This window comes from Mytilus trossulus, chromosome 7 (assembly GCF_036588685.1).
Source record: "Mytilus trossulus isolate FHL-02 chromosome 7, PNRI_Mtr1.1.1.hap1, whole genome shotgun sequence".
In the NCBI taxonomy this organism is placed as follows: Eukaryota; Metazoa; Mollusca; class Bivalvia; order Mytilida; family Mytilidae; genus Mytilus; species Mytilus trossulus.
Genome location: NC_086379.1, coordinates 31387425 through 31408261, shown reverse-complemented (window position 1 = coordinate 31408261; position 20837 = coordinate 31387425). Strand labels below are relative to the sequence as shown.

The window sequence follows — 20837 nt, the reverse complement described above, 5'->3', positions numbered from 1 at the left end:
GTACCTATAACCATACATTTCGTCTTTTCCGAATTTATGAACATGCTATTTTCATGACACCATTTTTCAACACATATATATCTTTTAGTTATAAGATATCTTACTTAGTTTTTGAGATATCTGAATAAGTTGACAAGATATCTCATTTATAAGAATTCTTATAAAAAGATACACTGGTTCATCTTATTTGATGTATAAGCTATTGTTTCTGATTTTCAAAAAATCTCAATCAGCTTATAAGATATCTTTATAATTTAATGAGATATCTTGAAATTGAAATGATTATAAAACAGCTTGCCATAAATAGCTCTCATAGTTGAGGTCATGATAATGATACCTAGTGTGTTATTTATGTAATGGTTTTGGACTCAAATACTAACCTTTAGGATTATTGAAAATATATGCACAACAATGATATTTACTTAAATAATTTGTAAATTTATTCAAAACACATTTTCTACCCATAAATTATAATTTAAAATTGCAAAAAATCATCAGCCTGTAGTAAAATTAATGACATATTTTACATTACTCCACAGTGCATTATGCATAGTAGGGTTTTTACCCAGAAGCTGTTAAATAAAAACTGGATACCTGCAACTTTGAACTGAATCAACTGTAATCAGATATAATGTAAATGTAATGTCAACCTAAGTAATGAATTTTAATTATCGGTTAATGAATTTATGTATATCACATAATAGTGTTGATATTTTCACTTTGATGTTGTTAAATAGAATTATTTGTTCCATAGTTTTATCAGGAGACAATGGTCCTCAACATTAAAGACTTCTTAACTAATTTGCATAATCCTGGTCAAACCTGTGCTTAATCTTATTACAATGTCAATACATCCTCACTCAGCATTGTTTGATTTTTGGATCAAAATTGGAAATTTGCATAAATATTAAATCTGTTCACTTTCATAAGTATGGAATTGTTTGGAAAGTCATTTTTCAATTATTCCAAACTTGGTGGACAGTTTTGATGTTTGTCTTAAATTCAGCCTAAAAATGCTGGAACTGCTTTGAATACAGTTATTTCATAGTGCATTTCTTTTAGTCATATATTGAAATAACTACATTGTAGTTGCATTCCTCAACTTGCTATTTTAGGCATGAAACATGAAGAAATAAATTTGGAAAGGGTATAAAAGTAACACACTGCTCACACTAGGGACTGTATTCATAGACAGCGAAAAACAAGAGAGAATAACTATGTTCCCGGACCTGTTAATGTATACATGTATAGAAAACTTATCTGAATGACTTGGACTTATTTCACAAATTAACTTATTTTCCTACCAGACAAATACTCTTAAGTAGTGAACATTTCAATTAAACTTGCATTTGTTTTGATCTTAATTTTGTTTGTGACAAGAAGTCCTGTCTTGTACTTTGTATTTGTAATTTTCATAAAGTTTTTAGAACATGCTTATTCATTGAAAGATTAGAACTGACAGATTTATGATGTGTTAGTTATTATTTAGGTTGACATAACTCTTTATAAAGAAGATGACCATCTATACCACATTGAAGAACATATTGAAGATGTCTGTCTTTGATTACACCCTGCATTATACAAGGTGCAGTTTAAATTTGTGAAATATGCATGTCTTTTCATTAGTATACAATAGATGTATAATTGTGCACTCAGTAAGGACAACATATATAATGCTTACATGTATCTTTTAACTTTAGGGTTTCCCTAATATATAATCTTTGAATATTTTTTTTTCAAACTAAAATTCTTCAAAATACCCCCAAGTTAAAAGTATGTGATTATAATGTTTGGAGATATTCTGCTTTAAAATGATTTATTTGGTTCCCGCTTTGGCTAAATGTAGATTGGTATCCATCCAGGTTAATTTTCATGTAGTGTTGCAATGGGAATTTGAATTGTAATTTGTTAAAACAAGAATTTCATCAATGATCTAAGTGCTAAGATTTGGCATACCAAACATAACACATCTCTTTTATCTAAGTAATAGTTGTAGAGGAACCAGAATTAATTATAATGGACATTTTGTAAAACATAAAGTGATAGAATTGTTTATCCTTTCAAAATTGTATTGAAGCATAATTTGTGAAATATCATTCTTAAAATATATGAGAGACAGATTGAAATCTTAACACTGCAAACATTCATCACCTGATAAGCCAACTTGTAGACATCAAACAAAATGATCAAGTGTCTTAATCCTCAAGTTGTCTTTAATATTGATAATGCTATTACATCATTACGTTTTGAAGAGGGTATGATATTTCCCTAACAAACAAAGAGTTTATATATTCTTATCTGGAATATTATGAATAGGCTGTCAGTATTTCAATAACTGTTTAGTTTGTTGCTGGAAGATATAATTTTTTGAAGAGGGTGAACTGACATTATTAGGTTGCCAAATGTGCGACTGATCTATTTGTCTTTTTTAACAATACAATATGTTTATATAAACTTATTCTCTCTGGGTACTTTGGCTTCCTCTAATAAAAACTGACCACTATGAAATAGCCAAAGGTGCTGAACTTGCTGGGGCTAACCCCAATCAACCAGTCAATTAAAACTAGTACTAAATACTTATGTTTGAAATTTAATAAAAATCATATCTGGAAATTGACTTGGTCCTTCCTTTTGATAATTAAAAAAAAAGGGAAGAGAAAGAAAAGTTTGATAATTAAAGAAAAAGGGAAGAGAAAGAAAAGTTATTGTTTGTATCTTTTAATAAGATTTTATTGATTAACATTGAAATGTCTTTGCTTATGTTATAAATATTGACTTTCAAAGAGGCTAGTCTTTACTACATTGTACTTGTCACTGAATCAATACATTTGTACTTGTTAGATAAGTAAGGGTAGTGGAAAAAACATTGATCATTGCAATCAATTAATTTAAATTTAAACATATTTATTTAGAGTGGATTGGGAAACAAGTTTTGCAACTTATATTAATCCCTCTCCACTTTGCGGGTGCGAGTGCTGCCTTGTAGCGGCATTAGCCTACTCTTTTTCGAAATCTACAAGGGTGTCTTTAACGTGCAAAAGATATGGCTCTCTCTTAACACGGGTCAGCCATTTATCGTCCCTTTCCGACGGACTATCATCGTTTCCTCAAGACCATACTCGCAAATGGTGTCAAGGGAGAGCCGAAAATTGAGTTCCTGAAATTTTCATCCCAAACGGGAATCGAACCAGGAACCTTTGTGTTAGTAGTTCGATGCACTAACCACTACACCACGGCTCTCATTGCAATCAATTGAAAATCAGGATGATTTTTTTCATGTCATATATTAATCTGTAGGTAAATCAGAAGATTAGGGAATAAGAAGTTGAATTCCAAACTTGTAGGCATAGAAAATGTCTGGTATAGGTTGTCAGAGAAAGTGATGGGAATTAAGCCAGGTTTACAGTGCAAAGCCGCCTATACAAATAAATGTATTTGCAAGTTGATTGCTGGTAAAAAAAAATAGTATAAGAAAAAGGCAATAGATTACCATTGATAGTTAGTCTTTAATACTGTTATTCCAATGGTAACAAAACTTACAAACTTTAAGGTACAATAATTGTTTTACTGGGTAATGGGTAATTCAACAGATACATGTAACCAAAGCACATTTATTGAGAATATTATTTTTATATAAAAAATCATGAAGTTATTATAATTATACTGACACTTGTCCTTTAATCATGGACGGCAAAAGTTTGAGTAAAAGGTTTTAAGTGTCAATATTGTGTTTTTTACTGTAACAAATTCAGATTTATCGCCTGCATTTTTTTTTTGTCATTTTAGACCAAAATGTGATTTTAATTTTTGCAAAAGAGAGAAAAATCTTATTTAATTCATAAAAAAAAAAATGTTAGTTGAAATTAGTGCGATAATTACGCTGTTGCCATTTTTTGCGATAATGAAGACATCTTAATCATTTCTGAATTAACAGTATCTTTATGAATGGAAAGAATCTGTAGTGAAGATGATGAGATGTACTATTACAGGAGGCCTTGGACATATTTTATGTTTTAGTAGCAGATTAGACTCTACACAGATTTAATTGTTTGTCACTTTCTTCAAACTTTATAGTTGTACAAGGAATTAGACGTATAGAAGATATTGTATGCCTCATTAGGTTCCTATAAATTTTATGTTAACATTTTACACCTTCAAGACATTAATTTGTAAAAACTACCACCTTAAGATGATAAAGTTGTAAGGATCAGACACTTTAACATAGGTCGTAATGTTTATTTCAACAAAAGTTGTCTATTAATACCTACAGTCTGCAAACATTTACTTTGTAATTTGACTTTGTGACAATTGGTCTTCTTTTTTCATATTATCCGCCATGGGGAGGGAACAGCCTTAATTTTAAATATTTTGTAAATAAAAAAATCTTCAATTTTAAAGGGCATTGAAATAACAGATATAAAAGTTAAACAAAATCTTATAAGCTACAAGACAAAAGAGGCTGAGTGTACCAAAGGGTAAAAAAGCAATATTTTGAAGAAAAACCTATAATGAAAAAAAGAATTTGACAAAACTACAGTACACAATTTAAGCAATAGTTAGGAAACCTAAGACTGCAGAATAAGTTCCATATAAGATGACAGGTCATTTGAAATAGCTTTTAAATGCCACAGTGTTATAATTAAGGTATCAGCAAATGCTAAGTTTCAATTTACTCTGGACAGTAAATACCGTACATACCAGTATTTATGAAAAAAGAATTAAAGACTAATAAATTTTATAAAGAGTGCTATCAACAGATCTTCATATTTTTTTTAATTGATGATAATATTCATAATTGCAATATTTGATAAACTTGCATGTGAACCTTCCTTATATCGAGTTTAGATGTAACTGGTTGTAGATACACAGCAGCCTGTATCTCACAGGTAGGAAAGAAGTAAGTATCAGTACACAGTAAATGTTGACTTAATCCTTTAAGGAAGTGTTTTATTTCTCTTGTTTTAACATTAAAATGGTGTAAGCTGACAAGTTTTGATTCAGGCTCAAGTTGTTTATGCAATAATGATTGTTTTGAGTGAATGTTTGAATCAGGTTACATGTTGTGAAGACAGATTTTGTTAGGTGAAATCATTGCTGTAGATGCTGTAAAAAGAGTATACTAATCTAAGTTTTCTTTAGTTTTTTTGCGTTCGTTGTTGGATTCTACTATGTCATTGACAGTCTGTTATACATTTTAATATTTTTGTGCTAGAAACAAAAATCTGTAAATATATGGACAGTTCACCCTGTCAGAGTCAGAAGGTTTTCTTTTGTACAACTAATAAAGTCAAATAAAGTGGCAAAGAATAATATCTATGTCAAGTCTATTTCTTCTATTTTAAACTATTATACACCACATATAAAGTATCATTGGTTGTAATATATCAATGCTATTGTCATTGAAATAGTACACATTTAGCCAGCTGAAGCCTGCCTCTGGATGCGGGATTTTCTCCCTGTTTTGAAGACCCATTGGTGGCCTTAGGCTGTTTCTGCTCTTTGGTTGGGTTGTTATCTCTTTGAAGCATTCTTCATTTCCATTTTCCATTTTATTTAGAATATTATAATCCATCTCATAACATTTTGATGTACAGTTACAAAAATATTACCCAGTCTGCAATTAATTCTAAACAAGTAACAGTTAAAAATAGTGACTTTATTGGAACCTTGCTTTATTAATTGTTGTATATGGTATTTGACATACAAATTGCGGATTGATAGGATTTCATTTTTAGTGATCATTATCATGCTTCAATTCAATATTAGATTAATAAAACCCTTTTATTATCTTTTCCCAATGTTTGTTGAACATTCAGGATACCTAATATTATTCTATTTTTCAAACAATATTGTGGTTATTGATTTTGAAAGACAGATGATCAGTTAATACATATTGTCATTGTAATTTGATTTGTTATATTCTTGGTCTTACCAATATTATCTGTATACATGTACATGTAAATAGTCATTGACCATTAACCTAAGCTATTAAATTGTTAGAATGTGTAAATTTAGTCCATTATTGTTACATCATGATGGAGTTCTAGTTGTAATAAAGTTATGTTTGAATTGTTTAGCATTGTTAAGGACTCAGTGTGATAAATTAACAATACAAAGAATTTTTATTGATATTCTAAAACCAGATTCATTGTTGAAGTGGTTTAAGGACAATAGTAAGTTCCCCGATTACACCCTTTTTAATTTACTTTAGGATAGAGAGAGGGAACAAAGTGGTTTTGTTTGTTTAACTAACTGTTTGCTCTAATATAGTTACAACATTGGGGGTGTGCCTAAGTGTAAATAGCCCCTTTCATATTGACAATGAAAGGCACAGACTCCACTAGAGTCTGTTTGATTAAATTATAAGAGATAGCAAGTGTATGTAAAGCTTAAGGTTATCAAGTTCACTAGCGATTTAATTGGATTTGCAGTAAAAGACAATTTATACTTTGTACAACAGGAGCATTGCATACAGTAAATCCTTTGTCCACCAACTTGCAGCAGAGGCCATATTTAACCTTTTTTTTTTTCTCTAGCAAATTATCACTTTCTTTAATTTCTTATTGGGGCTATTTAAAATTGACCCTTTTATGACAAGATTGAAATAGCTATTAAAAAGTTAGTTATCAGACTGGATTTATTGAACAGATGGACATAAACAGGATACCAGTAACAAATATTCAAATAAACTTAGCAATAAAATGGAAGGAGAATACTGTAAATCCTGAATTTCCAATTTTATTTTGACTCTGAAAAAAAAGATTCCATTTTTTTCTGTCCAATTAATAAATTCATAGTAAGATTATCTTACGAAAAAATTTAAAGTTTTCTCCTTGAAGTGAAACGATTCATCTCGAGTCTCAGAGTCATTGAAAAATCAGCAAAATAATATCAAAGTTTGTGTCTGTACGAATGATTGATTGATTGCAGTCTTATATCCAGCTACAAATATTACATGTATATTCAAGAGGATAAAATGTTAATAAGATACGAATATACCCTGCTTTGTGATATATCAACATACTGAGTTGGATTTAATATGTGCTTAAGCTCACATTAGTAAATGGTGCCTGAAGGAATTAAGACATGTCCATCCTGATAAACAAAGATTCTGATCTAACCAGTTTGAACTTGAAAGTCTTTGGTGTGTTCAGGTCGATTCAGGTGACCTTAAGACTACCAAGGCTGTTTTTCTGCAGAATAAAAAAATTGATGTACTTTGTTGACATGAGTAAATGATGGAGGGAGTCACTTTTCAATGAATGCTGTAAACCATCAACTAACATTTAAAAAAATAAATCATAAAGCTTATTAAATATCAATTTATACATATAAGCCACTGAACTAGATTTTATATGACACAACAATGATTGTTCTCATATTTGTCATTCATAAAAATATGCAAACTTTTAAATAAAACATAGACAAATGTCTGCAATGAATAAAAATATCTGTTTGCTCGATTTAACTCAGAAAATAGTATATAATGTATAGTAAATGCATGTGGCTTTATGTCATTACGATTGAATGAATATGTTGCATTCATTTGAAATTTAATATTAGCCCATTGGGCACATGGTGCAATGAAATTATACAATATAAGGCATGTTCTTGTTTAAAATTGTTACAAATGTTTTGTTAGTTTGTCTGAAGAAATTAGTCACATCAACAGTTTTTAACAAAATTGACAATTATTTGTCAAAAAAAGATAGGTTTAATAGATTTATGATCGGTTCTGCATTGTTTATAATGCAAAAAAAAATAGTTTGACATATGAAAGCTGGAGATTATGTTTCTATTTACTTACTTAAAGGACAGTAAAACTGTTCCTTTGAAATATCAACAGTCAGAAGCTTCAATCTTTGAATCCATAAAGTACAGGTACATAAGATAAAGTACAAAAAAGGAACAAATCAGGAAGATCACTGACTAATGGTATGATAGATCAGATACATAGCTGTAATTATTATCAACAAAATTGTACTGAAATACAATGTATTGCAAGATATTTAGCATGTTCTTGTCTTAATTTGAATCAAGTTTTATGTTAGCTTGTCTTCAGAAATGACACAGAACAACAGATATTTGCTGCCTGTAGAAAATGAAAGCAAACTCAGAATGCTATATGGGATGTTACAAAATCATGCTGTCTCACTCTTATCAGCAGCTTGAAGGCACTTCATAAAAGATTTCATTCAGAAATTTGATAAACAATACAAGAAAACAAAACAGGAAATATTTGACACTCAGTCCTTATTACGAAAATTAAAGTACAATTTATAATTTTAGGTTTCTATAATTCTTTATCAATTCATCAAAATTTTGATATGTTGGTTAGGGACTAATTTTTTTATTTGAAAGTGTAGCAAAATATTAATCATAGCATTAAATGAACTTGGCTTGGTAGACTCATTCAGTCCTCAAAATCCTGTTTTAGTTTGAACATAGGTATTTTACAGGCGATACAATTTATCAGAAGAAAATTGATACATACATCAAGGGTATGAATTTACTATATAAAAGTTGAAAAACAAACAAAGTATAATGTCATGATAAGTTCACAATACCAACAATTAATGTCCGTTCAGATACAAACAAACAAACTATTATAATATTAGTATTATTAACCTGTTATTCCAACATTGCCCCTATAAATCTTACTTTCACCCGGTCAGTAAAGTGGTCATTTAAGTTGTATATTTCATGTCCATAGCATTGTTAAAAGTAGGTTTATGCCCATTGTAAGTCCCTAGTCCTCCTAGGATGAAAAGAAAACAAACAGAATTTATTGCATATTGAAGCAGATAGACTAGATAGCTGGAATCTGAGAGGATAATTTCAGCCTGGACACTGTCAACTTGTCAGCGATAATATGATACACTGGCTACTTGATAGTGTTACTTTATAGTCATATATTATAAATAAATTGTTAAATGAGAGGGTTTGAGCAGTGTTGATATGAAAAATTGAAATGAAGCCTTGTAATTTTAAAGTTTTAATTGAGATTTCCTTTCAATTGATAAAAAATTGAGCATATGTAATTGATATGGAAAGTGTTACTCTGTCTTATATTGAAAGGATTTTTTTTTCATTAAAAGCTAGTAAAGGATATGAAAACAAAACAATGTTGATAAACATAGAAAATAAATAACCTAAATGAAATATCTATTTAATCCAAGCTTAATCCAAGACTTATTAGATACTGGTACATTAACATTGTTGAGGATGAATACCATTTCTTTATAAATTGTTTGCTGAAGGACGACCTTGAAGCAACAATATAAAGTAATCTTACTTAAGATGTCTTTGATTGTGTGCTTTTTTAACCTAAACCCATGAATCTTAAATATAATGATATCCAACAAAATTATAGAAATTGGACCAATGGATTTTTGCCTGACATGTTTTTTTGATTTACATATGTATGTTAGTAACTTTATACCACATGTTTTACATTGATTTAATTACATTTTTAGATATGCATGCATATATAGGGTGTATATATATTTTAAATACTTTAAAACTGTCACATTTTAAATGACAATAAAAGATTTCTGTGATTTGAAATGAAAAGTCAATGAGCCAATGTGCACCCTAGAGCTGATTTCTTGTCTGATAGATCAAAGCAAAATCAAGCTTAAATTTTTTTAACAGACTTCTCTCTGTTAGATACAATATATATAAATAAACTAGCATAAAGATGATGTTTAGTTGTGGTTCAGAATTCTAATGGTAATTTTTTTGGCAGTCTTAAACTATCTGTCAGAGTGATATGTAAACACAATTTTATTCAGTATTACCAGTATATTTAGTCTCCAATACAATATATGATGCCTTCTTCATACTGTAAATTCAGATATGATCAGGTGCATTTATTATTGTCATTTTGACTTTTTAGACTACAATGGGATTTTAATTTTTGCATTATTGAGAAACATCCTTTTAAACTCATATAAAAAATTTCAAATTGCAAGGTTAAATTAATGCAATTATGACCCTGTCCCATTTTTCGCAATAATAAAAACATTGCAAATTATTTCTGAATTTACACTAAGTGGAAGGTCAGATTTCCTTTTTATCAGTCATTTTTATCCGAGTTATTATTGACCTATGGTGGACACATATTTTTTCTAATGTTGGTCATCTGTTGCTTTGCCATCTATGTGACATGTTGAATTTGTCAATTGTCCTGACCATTTGATTTTGTCATAAACTACATTGTCTTGTATGAGGTTGTCACCTTGCTAATTGTTCATGGGACAGGTAATAATTTGTCACGCCTTATATCTTGGACAAGTTTAAATGAGATTTAAGATATCCAGACTTTATTATTTGACTGGTCAGTGAACCAAAAGTGACCACAACTTCATTCAGTTCAAATGATTTATCAATAAATGAACTGCGGGTGAATATTGGGATTAGCTCTGTTGTCTTGTGTGACAGTAAACTGAAACACTTTTAAACTACAATGAAACAGTTTTATTTTTAATACCCAAGAATGAAATCATCAGTTAAACCTGACAAAGTTTAATGACGTTGGTCTTATTTTCAGAAATTTTTTGTGATGCTTTTTTATTAATATGAATATTTCCACAAAAAGTTTTCACAAAAAAAAACTAGCATTCAGGAATAGATATCATCCATTATAAGTATGTAGAATGCTCTTGCATTTTAAGGTTCATTGTTTTAAAAAAAAAAAAAAAAAATGGCAATACTAAATTTTTGAATTTACTGTTTATAGACAGAAACTGTAAACAGGAAAAGGATCAGTAATACAAGATCTACAAAACATCAATTTAGTCCATATAGGAGTTATAATTTTCCTTTAAAAGATGATTTTTGATGAATATAAGTTTATTTATTTTATCTGTAAACAGTAATGCAAATATTGCTACTATGATCCGATCGGTGACCCTGACACTAAAGGAATATTTTATTATTTCCCTTGATTTAACTTGAATGCTTTCAAAAAGATGTATATATTTATGTATTTGAAAATATGATTTTTTTTTTCTCTAAATAAAAAATAAATAAATTTATTACATTGGTTGCAATGAATTACATTGATTTCCCAGTTAGATAAATACCGATAATTTCACATGTGAAATAAACGTGGGTATTTCACTCTCTGACGTCATACAACAATAGGCGTTGTCAAGACGTTGATAACGTCGAAACAAAACATGCGTAGGAAAAACATATAGTTCCTTACGTTTTCTACATTAATTTCATAAAAAAAGCAATTTGACAATGTAATACAAAATGTACAACTAATCGCCGTATTTGAATATAAAAAATAAGACAACTTGTGACCGAACGCCACTATGGATTAAACTCGTGCTGCGCACTCGTTTAATCCATGCGTCGTTCGGTCACGCGTTGTCTTATTTTTTTATATTCACATACAGCGATTAGTTATACTATAAATACTGTAAAGATAAACAGATTTTTTTTGTCAAAATCTCAGGTCAAAATAGTCATTCTGAATGAGGCTTTTTGAAGGCTCTTGTTGGATGCTGGTTTTGACTTACCAAATTTAGCAGGACAATGTATTTCACAAATTTGGTAGTAAAATAGCTAAAAGACTTCTTTGATCATACTAAATGGTATTTGTAAAAATACCCCCTTTCATCATTTTCAAAATCATGCATTATTTATCCATAAAATAATTCTTGGTATATGATTATCTTTTTCCTCTACTGTACTTTACATAGTTTAAAAGGATCAAGTAATATAATAATATCTACAAAAATATAATATTAAAAATGCAATATCCTCATCTCCAAACAATCTTATCACTTCAAAGGTTACTTTTACTGATCAATCTGATGTTTAAGATATCTATCTGTTAAATTGGTGTCAATCAAACATAGAAATATATTACTTGAAAGTGACACAATCATTGATGAAATCTATGCTGTCATAATACACAAGTGTTGACATTTTACCTTAATCTGTTTCTATTTGAACTAAATCATACACCTGTTGTTAGATTTCTGTTTAATTCAGAAGAATAAGCTTTTTATACATGAAATTAGAGGGAGGTTTCCTTCATTTTTTTTTCATTTACAAGTAACATCTTGAGCTGATGGAATTCTCAGGAACAAAATAAAGGAGCACAGCTTGATACATTTGAGTCCAATGATCTCTTCAAAATCATTGATTTTATGATGGTCAGTGTTCCAAAAAAAGAATTTCTTGCAGTTACATTCAGATGGAGATTTTATTAAAGAGGTCCTGCATCATTAAGACATTGTGCTTCTGAAGGTTATCGAAATGATAGTTTTAAACATAGACTCAAATTTAAAATATGTCGGATATCTTTTTTAAAGATAGTTCTTGTTATTTTAAAATTTTACCTGAAAACATAAGAGCAGAGAAATATTTGACAAAGAAACTAATCAGAAAACAAAAATTATTAGGAAGCTATATTCTCTGCTTTTAATATTGAAATTTATAATGTTGATTTTCATAGGTTAGATCAAGGGTCATTTAATTTTGAAAGATGCAATCAATCTGTCATTTGAAAAATGTCCTCTAACATTTGAAGTGAAGTCTTTTAAAAAGTACTTGAAAAGTTCAACATTATTCAAAATGAATTCATGGTATGTAGTATTTGCTTTTTTATTTTGATATATTTTCAATAAAGTTCAAAATAGATATAGGAAGATGTGGTGTGAGTGCCAATGAGACAACTCTCCATCCAAATAACAATTTAAAAATTAAACCATTATAGGTTAAAGTACGGCCTTCAACACGGAGCCTTGGCTCACACCGAACAACAAGCTATAAAGGGCCCCAAAATTACTAGTGTAAAACCATTCAAACGGGAAAAGTCCACCTTTGAATTGTACTTGGAAGAAAAGTGATGTATTAAAAATTTTCACAGTAAATGAGTTATTGGACAGATAGGTAATTTTCAGAATTTAAAAATTTTTGAAATTGTTAACTTTTGAACATTTATGCTAAATTATTAGGTTTTGACCTAGATTTCAAAGTTTGACAACAATGGAAATAGGATAGTCTGACATGGAAGTCCTATGGAAACGTTTTCTTGTTTCATAAGGAGAACAGAGGTATAAAAGTATAAGACTTTGTATAACTGGCGTTCAAATATAGCTCTAAATTTTGCTGATCAATATTTATTAGAAATAATTTAAAAGCTGCATCCCGGTTTGGTACAAAATTTCAATAGAGAAAAAAACAGGACCTTGATAAATTTCACTATATTTATCGACAGTATCCATTAAGACCTACAATTCAAGGCGGGTATTCAGACTATTGTAAAAGTTATTTTTAGAAGGTAGCCTCAAGGTTTCAATGCTCACTCAGTAACTTGTACTTTAAATATGGTGCGATTTATTCATTTTAAAACACTTAACAAGGGCAGCTTTACTTGTATGGAACATATAATAAAATGATTATCAGATTTCCATCAATTTATGTGCTGTTTTATCGATAAAAATACAATTTTAGAGTCATTAGGATTCACAATCTGTCCATAAACCTCTTGTAAATAGAGTTTGTTTGTTTGAAAATCTCTATTTAAATCTGTATTGATATAGGTGTTATTTCAAGCTTTCTTCTGAAATGTAATAGTTGATATTGGGAAAACAAGTAGCAGTTTTTATACCCTGTTGGTGGTCTTGTATTTAGTCCAAAGTTTATGGCTTTTAACTTGAATCATTTCAAAATTATGCATGAGATTTAAGAATTTTAAAGATATCATTACATGAAATGTATATATTGTAAAGACTAAGGACATTATACTAACAAGTGTGGTTTTATTGCTTTGTTTGGATGCTGTCTTATTAACATACCCACTATATATCTCTATTATGTGTATGTACGCTCAGCATGCTCTGCACATTACAATATCATTGCAACAACTCCTTTAGGGGCTAGCAGGGGCTCTATTGCAATGCTAAACTGTCCCTATATATCCAACAATGGCAGATCCAGCCACTTTTTAAAAGGCAAAATTCCTATCTCAGGATAAAAAAACTATATGTCACCATTCAAATGCATTGATCATCCAAAAAAGGGGGGTCCAACCCCCAGAACCCCCTCCTCTCTGGATCTGCCACTGACCCATCTTCTTTGTCCAGTGGCAATCAAATTTTGTGTACACTTTATTGCTGTCCAACCTCTCAGCAGATCATATCAAATGTTATTTGTTAAATTATTTTTAAACTTATTATTAATCGCTATTTTGTGCATTTTTCCTTTGATCTTTTTTTGTGATAATTTTCATATCATGCTTCTGGCTTGAGATGAAAAAATTATCGCTAGAAACTAAGGAGGCCATGTGGCGTTGCTAACGAAATTGACATTGAAATTGACAATGTCGTCATAGGTAAAATAGCGATAAACAAATTATCATTGGTCATCTCAACTCGATTGCTTTTATCACTTTCGCTGTACCAGCTCAAGCGAGAAAATCAATCTCGTTGAGAAAATCAACGATAATCTATAAGTATGAAATGTGTAACACTGGACATTAGGAAAACAACAGTCAATCAGTTATACAATTATTCTTATGACTACAAGTGAACTGGATCAAGTCACATGCTGCCCCTCAAGAAATAAACCTCTTTTTTGGTCAAGTAATTCAAGTTTTTCATATTTATAAGAACTTTCATTGAATGCAGATTGTAATTTTCTTCTCTGAGCTGGAACTATTCATCAGGCTATTGTAAATGGGATAAAATAAAAAATAGTACATATATGAATATTATCATTTCGTCTTGAACATGCATGAAATATTTACCACTGGACATTTAGCAACCAGAATCAATCAATATTATCATTAATCAGTCTATTGCTATTGGGAGTTGCTAAATGTACACATAATTCTTATTTGGTAACATACTAAATGATTTTCACAGATAAAACAATTTTGCTGATACCATTATAACATTTTGTGTTCTACATTTCAAATGTATGTCAGAATGTGTTGAAATATGACAAGTGACTTTACATATATGTGTAAGATAAAAATGATTGTAAAAGAAAGAAAAGAAAAAAATGTCAAAATACAAACATTTCTTTTGAAATATAGATCTTTGTAGATACTTAGCTGTTTTTATCTTCTCACTTTGTACATTGCTCTTACACGAAACTAATTTGTTTGAAAAAGCCAATTAGAAAAACTATAAAAGATTTGAATAAAATTACTCTATGCTATTGTTAAAAGTCGTAAATTGAATACATGAAACTCATTGGTGGCATGTGACTTTGGCATTCCAAAGATCTGTATCTGTACACCATTTAAAATTTTTAACAGTGCTAAGCTTCAGCTTGACACAGTATTTCCAAATCAGATATGTTTAAAACACTGTTCATGACTGACCTATGGAAATATTAATCAGATATGGAAAACACCTTTTCTTCAACGTATCTCGAAAAAAAACAGTAACATATGTAATTAAGTTATAATTGGTTGAAACAAAATGAATGCTTTTAAATATTATTTCAACTAATACAGCACATAATCTTTCATGGTTATTAATTTGTACTTACAGATCCCTTGTTAAGCTTACAACCACAGTTTAATATATATAAGATTTAATTTACAAGACTTGTTTTAATTTCCATTTTAGCTTTGAATGAAGAAACCACATGTGTGGCCCTATTTTGCTTCGAAAAAAAAAGGTTAAATGTTGCTTTTGTTCTTTTAATTGTTGAAACTCTTTATAATTTGAGATTTCAAGCACATTTATATATTGCTCTTCAATTACTGAAAAAGGTGACCATTTGAAATATATTTATAAAGCTTTTGCTTACATTGTCCAGTGTAGAATAACAGAATCAAAAGAAAGTAATAGTTTTATAAAGGAGATTTGTTATTTCTCATCTGACATTATTTTGTCAATGCACTGTATAAAAATGGCTGTGTAAATGCTGAAAGGAAATAATATATCCAAAATTCTGAAAGTTGCTTTGCTCTTTTTATACAAACTTCTGATTAAATATGATAACTGTATATATTTTATGAGATCATAGACCTAGTTTAATTTCTACAGAAGTAATTGATGATGCATTTTTGATTTTTTTTTAGGTAAACATTAATGCAAAGTCATGCAATTGTTTACACTGAATGCAAAGTTTGTTCTTTGAAGATTATGTGAAAGTTAGATTAAGTTGATAGTAAAACTGATTTAATTTCTCAATATTGAAACTTGATTGTGAATTTTTTTGTAATGATATTCAACTTAGTAGATAAGTTGCACTTTCTAAATATTGCTGAATCAGAAACCATGTGACTTGAAATCAGATAGATTTGGAAAACAGTTTATGGTCGTATTTTATCACAAACATGCTTATTATACATGTTGTATAAAAAAAATCAGAACTTTCTTTAAAAACTGTTTTTCACACCCATTTAAGCATTTGAAAAGGATAAGAAAGGAAGGTCTTAGATGAAATGGGTTGAAAGAATAGGGAAAATTTCCCAAATCACTGAATATAATTTAAGCTGTACAACATTATGACAGATCATGTACCGTATAGCTCTTATTACATGTCAATGTTCCCTCTAATGTTTTGTTTTCACTATATTTTGTTAAAATGGCCTAAAATTTCAAAAAAAAATATTGTGCATACAAAGTGAAAGATGCATGTGAGGTTGCCCTGAAATTGCTGAATAACTTAACAAGATTGTCCTTCAATATTTTTTGGTTTGATAACTATTATAAAAAGGCTTGTAAATTAGAATAAAGTTATTGAATGATCATATACTATTGTTTCATTGTCATTGCAATACAGATGTTTTATTAATTGCTGTGGTCAGCATTTTTGAAATCTGGACATTACTGTAGAGTGTTTAACAGAATAAGTACTCTGAGCTTGCTTGCAGTGTCTTCAAACCTTCTCTTATATGTTTAATGATCAAGATAAAAAGTTTGGAGAGTTAAAAATGCTAAAAAAACTATTTAATCCTATGCATGTTAACATGTTCCTGAGTTTGTCCTAAGTCATATAAGTCCCCTGATATATCTCAGTTTATTTTTTCTTGTCAAATATTTGGTGTTTTTAATGATTTGCAAACTGAACTTTGGTCATCTTTGATAAGTTTATTCACAACCTTTCCTTAGGCTGATGTTTTTTTTCTTTTGAATTGTTTCCCAGATTGTCTGAACTGTGACCTGTAATTGTTTACAGCCTCGTCCTTTCGTCTTTAGGGTATATTTACAGTTGTCTCAATCATACCACATCTCCTTATTTTGTATGTAGATTGGGGTCTAAGAAAGCTTGATATAAATGATGGTAAAGACAGTCATATGTTGTTATAGGCTGTATGTTGACCTTTAGTTGTCTTGAGTTATTCCTTGGTGTTGTTGAGTGGTTGTTATATTGACATTTACCTTAACAGGAAAGTTAGGATTTCTTCATGACACAATATACATGTATGTACATTACTGAACTAGTACATAATATTGTTTGGGAGCAAGCTGAAGCACGCCTCTGGGAGTTATTTTTCTCTTGCTGTGTTGAAGACCCATGTGTAGCTTTTGATTGTTTTCTGCTCTTTTGACGGGTTGTTGTCTCTCTGCCACATTCACCATTTCCATTTTCAAGTCCTGAGATTAGTGCATCTTTTACCTTAAGGGGACTTTTTACTATGTAGGATTACAAGTTTATCTGTAATGATAATTAAATTCAACTTAACAATAAGTTATATATGGTAAGAGAAGATCAAGGATATTAAAGGTAAACATGCATACATGTATGTTAAAAGCAGTTGAAATATGTCAAGATTGTTAAATATCTAGATATTTATTAAGTTTTTTCACATAAATATGTAAATTGGAAGTCTTTCCACCCTAGCCTATACAATCTTAAGTCATTTTGCCCTTGCATAATTTTAGTTAAGTTTGGTTTGTTTTATTCAAGTCAGTAATCACTATGAATTAATTACTTGTAATACAATAGTGGGTGTGTCACCGTGACCTGAGTAACACGACCTGTGTAATATGACCTCAACAAGTTATCTGGTCCGTTTCACTAGTTTGAATTACATGTATACATGTACATGTACTGAAAATACCTTGTATGTGACTGTCAGAATGTCTCCGTGTAGGACATTGTCAGAGGGAATCATAAATATTCCAGTAACAAGACTTAACATTTCATTTTAAAAAATATCACGGTTGACATTAGGGAGTCTTGGGTCAAGATCTGCCTTATATTCGGAAGGACATGTTATAAAAAAGCGAAAAAATAAAATTTGATTGACCTTCAAATTTCAGCCATAAGAGAGCTTTATTCAGAAAACGCCCTTATGAACATATGAACAAACAGAACAAATATTTGTTGGTTTATTTATTTGGTTAGGTTGCTGTATCAACCTTGATTATCTTTATAGTGTAGCATCTTTGACCAATTTAAAATTTCTTATTTTAAAATTGTTCTTTTTTAATTATTGAATTCAGAAGTTCAGAAAAAAGCAGATATTGGCAAAGTTGCTAAACATGAGACGTTAAAAAGGAAAAAAAGAAGTATTATAGCATTGATATTTATTGAAGACTAAATGAATACAATTTAAAAGAAAAGAAGTTAAAGTCAACCATAAGTAATGAATGTTCATGTGTTTTAATAGTACAAAAAAGGTTAGATGTATCTTCATAGATTATCTAGTATTGATTGACTGGGTGATAATGCCATGAATGAGTTTGATTGTTTCATTTTAGATTAACAATCAGTAGGTGCACTGCATTACTTGGCAAGAATTCCAAGATCAATCTACTCTGATTAAAAGATAGATCAAAATGATTTTATACATGAAAGTGTTGTATTAATTATATCTTTGATATCTAATGTACCATGTTAGGAGATAACTCAACTTCTCTATGCATTCTTGTAACAGTGGTTCAGTGATTAACTAACATGCCTCTTTAAAAGTTCAAATTAAAAGGTATATGAAATTTTCGACACCTTTGTTCATTCAGTTTATTGAAAAAATGTTTTTTAAGACCTTTGTACCCTCTCTCAAGTTACATTTTTTTGTAAGAATTTTATGTTAACATATATTAAATTCTAAACAAATTTAGTATTTAAAAGAATCCCTTTTATTTTTTAGAAGTTGAACAGAATTTTTCCAATATAACAATCTTGTCTTGTAACATGTAACTACTTATTTCAGAGGAACACACTATTATCAACTTGTTTTGTTAGATTAGTGTATCGCATCTATTTTTTTCAAAGGAACATACTATGGTCAATGTGTCTTGTGTGGATGTCTTATTTTGCCTTTTCTTGCCTTGTCTTGCCTTGCATTGTCTTGCCTTGTCTTGTCTTGTTACACTTATCTCTTCTATTTTTTTATAACTATTTATTTTAGAGGAATACACCATTATCAAATGTTTTGATTTATTTAAATTTCTCTACTTATTTCAGAGGAACACACTATGGTCACCTAACAGTTGTTCCATATGTACCTGTGAAGATCCTGTTGTTATGTGTGAGAATGTCAGATGTTCAAGTCCAAACTGTGATTCTAAAAAGGTAGGTCAATAGTGTCAGATGTTCAAGTCCAAACTGTGATTCTAAAAAGGTAAGTCAATAGTGGCAGCTTTTCATTCAAATTGTATTCTTTGATTATTTGTCTTGGCAACAATTTGAGAACTAAGAAGAGTTAGATTGAAAATATTTTTTAAGAAGAAACTCTTAACAGTGTGTTTATATATGGTCATAAGAACAGTTATGCAAAGGCTTGAATGATGACCTCAGAGCACAAAAAGAAGTTTTCATTGCAAAATCTTTCACGCACAAAGAAGAAAACCCAACATTGTAAGTCATGGTAAAAATAAGCTTCCCCTGTGCACAAAAATATTTTGACTGTCAAGCATTAAAGCACAGGACTTTGAAATCTTAGCAATAAAAGTGTTTTAGAGAAGGTCTTTGATGATAGTTGAGTTTAATATATTGCTTAGATTTCTAAGTCCTGTGATGAAAGCCTCTTGAATGTTGTTGATGATTATTGTCAATAAATAAATTGAATCTGAACACTCCATAAATCCACATAAGTAAATGTACAAAAAGGATACTGTCAAGGTCATGGTGAAAATCATCACAAATTGTTTCCTATCAGTTCTGGTGGATTTATATTTCAATATTATGAATTTTGTAACATTATTCTATATATATAAAATTTTCACTAAATATTAGTGCTGCATCAGCAGTAAAATTTTTGGCTTCCATTGGTTTAATTTTTTTTTTAATGGAATAACCTTGATTACTTCTGAAATTTACATTCACTTATATGTTTACGGTATATGTAAATCTTTAGTTGTAACAAGTAAAATGCAGATATCTGGTTGTAAATAAACAAGACGAAACAGAATAGAAGCTTGCTACATAAATGCACACTTGGCTAATTAAAGATTAGCTTCGTGTGAATGTATTCCATTGAAAAGACAATTGTAAATTCAGATTTTTGGCAATTAGACATGGTAGAAGGTGAAATTTCTAGCAAAACATTTAATCAAAGTTACATCAACACATGTAATATCAGTAAATTACGAAATAATAAGTTTTGTTCTTTTCTCTCTGGGGAGAAGCCAAGATGACTGGCATTAAGGTGATGATTCTTTTGAGATTTTCTTATCATTTATAAATTTGTTTTGCAGAATTATAAAACATTATAAACTGACATTTTTTTCATTTATCAACATAAATTACATGTGTAGCTAAGTACATTATGAAAAGTCCTTGTGTCAGCCAAATAATTAGACCTGTCTGTGTAAATGTTAAGCTAAAACTGAAATGTTTGATTATATTCTGGGCATGTATAATTGTTATAGGTTTATTAATTGAATTAGATCTAAACAGGTTTC

The 20837-nt window shown here is 29.7% G+C and overlaps 1 protein-coding gene across 1 annotated transcript in view; it reads left to right on the top strand.

The window, feature by feature from the left end:
- Positions 1-20837, top strand: part of LOC134726348 (extracellular matrix organizing protein FRAS1-like) — a 45089-nt gene that overhangs the window by 9433 nt on the left and 14819 nt on the right. The window contains exon 3 of the mRNA XM_063590747.1: positions 19399-19506. Coding sequence (XP_063446817.1) covers positions 19459-19506 — 48 coding nt within the window. The 5' untranslated portion in view covers positions 19399-19458. The remainder of the gene's footprint in view (positions 1-19398; positions 19507-20837) is intronic.